Consider the following 5,343-nt stretch of genomic DNA (forward strand, 5'->3'; position numbering starts at 1 on the left):
TATTTTTTCTATTCAATAAATTCATTACTTCCTTTTTATATTCAATCAATCGAGTATTTTTTTTTCTGCATCAATCAATTATATACTTTTTAGCTTTTATCAACTCATTATAATACGTTTATTTTGTATTTCTTTTTAATCAAACTATCTCAAATAGATAACCAGACATAAAAATGGAAAACTAAAGTTTATTTACTAAATGATAAATGCGTCAATCAAAATTATAGAATTTGCGTATGTACATTTTAGTGGTAGATATTTAAAAAAATATATATTCTCACTATTTTTTTCGAAATTATTCAAGGTTTTCACTAACTTTTTCATTTTTTTTTCCAAACCGATGGGGTTTCTAGGAACCCAAGAACCCCTTAGATCCGCCACAGAGTTGATACGTTAGAAGATTACGTATTTATATTGGCCAGCCTAGTTAAGAATAAGGAATTATAAAATTTTATCCAGTAAATAAACTATTTTTGAGGTTAACAAATTATATATTATATTTATATTATTATTATTATTATTATTATTATTATTATTATTATTATTATTATTATTATTATTTACAATGCCCCATGAATATAGTAATTTAATTTTTTAAGTATCTGTTTTGTTTTATAATAATGGAAAACTAATGTTTATTTTCTTGAATGGGTAATGTTACATCATAGTAATTAAGCTTCCTAGTGTCTCACTAAATTCACTTGATTTTTTTTTCTTTAAAGTCACTTAATTTTAACTTTATTAGTCGTTAAAATCTTAAAAAGAAAAATCATTATTTAATAATATTGTTGATTTAATTTTACAAGTTTATCTTATTTTACTTTATTATTATTAATTTTTTTTGGGAAGGAAGAAAATCAAATTTCTCCTTGCTTAAGTTTGAGCCTGAGACTTCCCCTCACATAAGTCCTTAGGGTATCCGGGGCACCAGCGGGGAGGCATTTCGGTGACCCTATCCACCGATCGGGAACACCGCCGCCATCCCTGCGGTGACCCGATTCGGTGAGTGGCAGCGGGGAGAAGTCACCGATGGAGAAGAGGGGGAGATGGTGGGCGAGCCTCACGTTCAACCAATAAAACTTTTTCCTTTTTTTTTTTAAATAAAAAAACAAGGGGAGTTAAGAGGGGAGTGACGCCATCAAATTGAGGGTGTGAGGGGAGTTTAAGAGGGGAGTTGACGTGACACACGAGGATTGGTTATGCGTAAGAGAAGGGACTCCCCTCTTAGGGAAGTGCCCCTCTTACCCTTAGAAAATGGGCTATCCCACATTGGCAGATATAGATATACCGGATATTGTAGGGAACAAGGGAATCATGAGTTTTATATAAAAAGCCCATTTTCTTTATTAAAACATATCGTATTCACATAATTATTTTTTCGAAGTTTTTACATATAAACACACGTTGAAGTAGAGATGTACAAATCGGTTTTTAACTGAACCGAGTTTTTTTGGTGGGGAAGAAAACTATTTTTTTTAGAAAAACGGTTCGGTTGGTTTTTTAACTGATTTTGCATACTGGGAACCCGAACCGGCGCTAATCGATTCGATTCGGTTAAAAACCGATTTGGGCCAGTTTCGATTTTTTAAACTGATTTCGGTTTTTAAACCGGTTTCAAAGATCAAGAGTACCAACCGGTATACAAACCGCCGGTTCGGTTCGGGTTGAAACCGGTTTTTTGGTTAAAAAAAAAACTAGTTAAAAAAAACCGATTTCAGTTTTTTGTTCCGGTTTCAATCCTAAAACCGGTTTTTTGTACACCTCTACGTAGAAGTCATTTTAATAAAAAAAAAAACTCATTTTTCGTAATTAAAGACATTTTTTTTACCTTTTTAACTGTTATTTTAACTTTTTTTATTTTATACTTTTAAGTTTTTTTATATATAAACTATTCTACATGTGTTTTTCTTTTTTAAGAGTTAAAAAAAAACTATGTAAAAATGATTTTTTGTGACTTCTTTTACACATAAAATCCATGCTTCTCTACTTCTTTGTAGTTTCTCCATAAACTCACCCCTAGTAGGGAACAGATCTACGCAGAGCATAAGTTATTATTATTATTATTATTATTATTATTATTATTATTATTATTATTATTATTATTATTATTATTATTATTATTATTATTATTATTATTATTATTATTATTATTATTATTATTATTATTATTATTATTATTATTATTATTACGAGAACAAAATGAAATAAAAATGAACAGTTCATTTTTTAATGTTTAAAAATGAACAGTTCATTTTTTAATGTTAAAAATTAAAAAAAAAAGAAATTCATATAATTATACTAGTATATGTGGTTTCTCGTTCATCTCCCATAAAATATAAAAGAAAAATATGAATAAATTAGTTTGATTTTTCCTTTATGTAATATAGTTGTAGGTACGTTATACTAACTAGTCTAGGTAAAATGATACAACTTAATAGTGTTATATGTATGTACGTAAAAAGTACATAATTTAAAAAAAAAAAATGAAACCGTTAATAAAAATATAAACAATTTTTATTTCTTTTGTTCTCATGATAATTTAGTGTGTGTAATGATCCTTACCATATACGTAGAGCGTGTGTATACAGGGAGGTTATTGTACAAAGTGTTTTTAATATGTGAAGTGTGAAAACCAACATAAAAAATATATATATAATTACAAAAACTATTACGCATAAAGTATATAAAATAATTATAAATCATAATAACCAAGTATATAAATAATAAGTCAGGTTTATATAATTGTAAAATTGTAACCGGTTATAGATTTGCCTCAATGCCTTTATTAGTGGCTCACTTCATAGGCTTTTGTAGGATAAAAACTCCTTGTCCTTGATCGTGTGTGTATATACATTATAACTATAATTATTATAATAATAATAATAATAATTTAGAAATATTATTGATGATGTGACATTCTTGTTTGTTTCTCTATATATATAGGCAAATGTTATTGCTTCTTCATCACAACTTAAAACATCATATCAAATCCAGCTTGCTTCTATAGTCTCTCGTCATTCTTACGCTATTTGCCACTAATATATCAATCATTCTACATATCTAGAGGCTAATCTTTGGAGTTTTAGCAACAACTAAAATATTACACCAATCAAGCATATCATGAGATTTGATGCTATCATGAAAGTGGTGGTAATGCTAGTGATCATGCTAAGACATTGTAACGGTCTTAGCATGAACTACTACATGTTGAGTTGCCCTATGGCCGAGTTCATTGTTAGAAACTCGGTCAACTCAGCTTTGAGAGCCGACCCAACACTCGCTGCGGGTCTTCTCAGGATGCACTTCCATGATTGTTTCATTGAGGTACTCGGTTTGTCTTTTGTTCGTGTAACTCTACTTATGTTTTATGTTTTGTCCTCATTTAATCTTTAAAAATTGCATGTTTTACATGTAGGGTTGTGATGCATCCATTTTGCTTGATTCTACGGATGACAACACGGCGGAGAAAGATTCTCCCGCGAATTTGAGCTTGAGGGGCTACGAGGTCATCGACGATGCCAAACAACAACTTGAAAACCAGTGCCCTGGTGTCGTGTCATGTGCCGATATTGTAGCAATGGCTGCCCGTGATGCGGTTCTCTTTGTAAGTACACATATACTTAAATCCAATTTAATACATATATACACATAATTCACACGCTCATTTCAGAACCAATAATTATATTGAGAAGTGCTAGAATCACGTAATGAAATTTTACCATTTGCTTTAAGTGTAATACAATATAACACATATATCTACCCCCAATATCTTTCTTTCTCTAATAAATCATCAATGAGCTACGTACAAGTGTTATATGTTGTTGTCGCAGTTCTCAACATAATATTGGTTCTGAAAAGAATGTGTTCCTATGTATACATATATATATACGGACATGTCAGGTTTATGTGATATTGACACGTCATTTGCAATCGTGTAGAGCGCTCCGGGTCTAATTTATGATATACCAAAAGGAAGAAAAGATGGAACAAGATCCAAAATTGAAGACACAAGAAACTTGCCTCCACCAATCTTCAACAGCAGTGAACTAATTAAAATGTTTGGGCAAAAGGGTTTCACAGCTCAAGAAATGGTTGCCCTTTCTGGTACACTTTTTATTTTTATAAAAAAAAAAGATATTAATTAATATCATAAAAATCTAATACAATTTGATAAGTTTTTTCACTCAAAAGGGTTAAATGGACTAACATTGGTCATGTAGGTGGACATACACTAGGAGTGGCTCGATGTTCCGCGTTCAAGAACCGTCTAAAAAACTTTGACTCGACACATGATGTGGACCCGAACATGGACACCCAGTTCATGAAAACGCTAGTGAAGACATGTAGCGCTGGAGACACTGCGGAACAACCATTTGACGCGACAAGAAACAATTTTGATAATGCGTACTACAGGGCGCTTCAAAGGCAGGCGGGACTCCTGACATCGGACCAAACCTTGATGACTGATCCCAATACCCGGCCCATTGTCAACGCATACGCGATGAACCAAGCCATGTTCTTTTTCGATTTTCAACGAGCCATGGTGAAGATGGGGCAGCTTGATGTTAAAGAGACCGGACAAGTTCGCCAAAACTGCCGCAAAATCAACTAATCAGTTTCAACTTGGATTTGAGTAGTGCAAACAACTTGATTGATACGTTTCTAGCTTTTTATATAAGGTTTGTTATATATGATGGATTGGATGTATAATTAATAATAGTATGGAAGTTGTGATTGTGTGCTTAATATATGAATGTAAATTATTATATTTCTTATAACCTTTTGTCATTTAATATGATTTTGAGCATGAGGGAAATAGTAATCGTTTATTTTCAAAATGAGTGGAGTTGAGTCTAAGCTTGTCTAAAATTGAACCTGACTCGTTTAACTTATAAGAGATTGAAAATAGCTTGTTTTGAGCTTTATTCATAACGTTCGAGCTCAGCTCATTGGTCGTTTATCAAACTCTAGCTCGACTTATTTATTTTTATATATCAATTAATTTATATACATTTAAAATTATATATATATATATATATATATAATAACTATATAAATAAAAATTTAATATTTAAAATAAAATTTGTATAAAAAATAGATTCGTAAGGCTTGTGGAGCCAGCTCAAGCTTGATAAGTGAAGTTTGGACTCTTTTATTAGACAAACTTATTTTTTAGTCTCAGCTTGATTCAAGCTTTTAGTGAGCCAATTTCAAGTAGTCAAGTAGCTAACAAGCGGTGTGGCACGTTTACACTTGCAACAATCAACATGATACTTGGATTAATAAATTTAGTCGCTTATGATTTAGTGCATACATGAGTGCGAGGTTTTTACGCACTTGCTT

The 5,343-nt window shown here is 31.2% G+C and overlaps 1 protein-coding gene across 1 annotated transcript; it reads left to right on the forward strand.

The window, feature by feature from the left end:
* The first annotated feature begins 2,962 nt into the window (after positions 1–2,962).
* Positions 2,963–4,778, forward strand: LOC110910562 (peroxidase 47). The gene is made up of 4 exons (XM_022155191.2): positions 2,963–3,324; positions 3,416–3,604; positions 3,939–4,104; positions 4,221–4,778. Exons 1-4 carry the CDS (start codon positions 3,121–3,123, stop codon positions 4,610–4,612), a joined length of 951 nt encoding a protein of 316 aa, XP_022010883.1. The 5' UTR covers positions 2,963–3,120; the 3' UTR covers positions 4,613–4,778.
* Positions 4,779–5,343: the final 565 nt, after the last annotated feature.

This window comes from Helianthus annuus, chromosome 15 (assembly GCF_002127325.2).
Source record: "Helianthus annuus cultivar XRQ/B chromosome 15, HanXRQr2.0-SUNRISE, whole genome shotgun sequence".
In the NCBI taxonomy this organism is placed as follows: Eukaryota; Viridiplantae; Streptophyta; class Magnoliopsida; order Asterales; family Asteraceae; genus Helianthus; species Helianthus annuus.

Bases quoted from the DNA above. Each gene is read 5' to 3' on its own strand.
- LOC110910562 (XM_022155191.2), top strand. From the start codon at position 3,121: ATGAGATTTGATGCTATCATGAAAGTGGTGGTAATGCTAGTGATCATG. The intron at 3,605-3,938 runs GTAAGTACACAT...GCAATCGTGTAG, and splicing joins CCCGTGATGCGGTTCTCTTT to AGCGCTCCGGGTCTAATTTA. The intron at 4,105-4,220 runs GTACACTTTTTA...TTGGTCATGTAG, and splicing joins AGAAATGGTTGCCCTTTCTG to GTGGACATACACTAGGAGTG.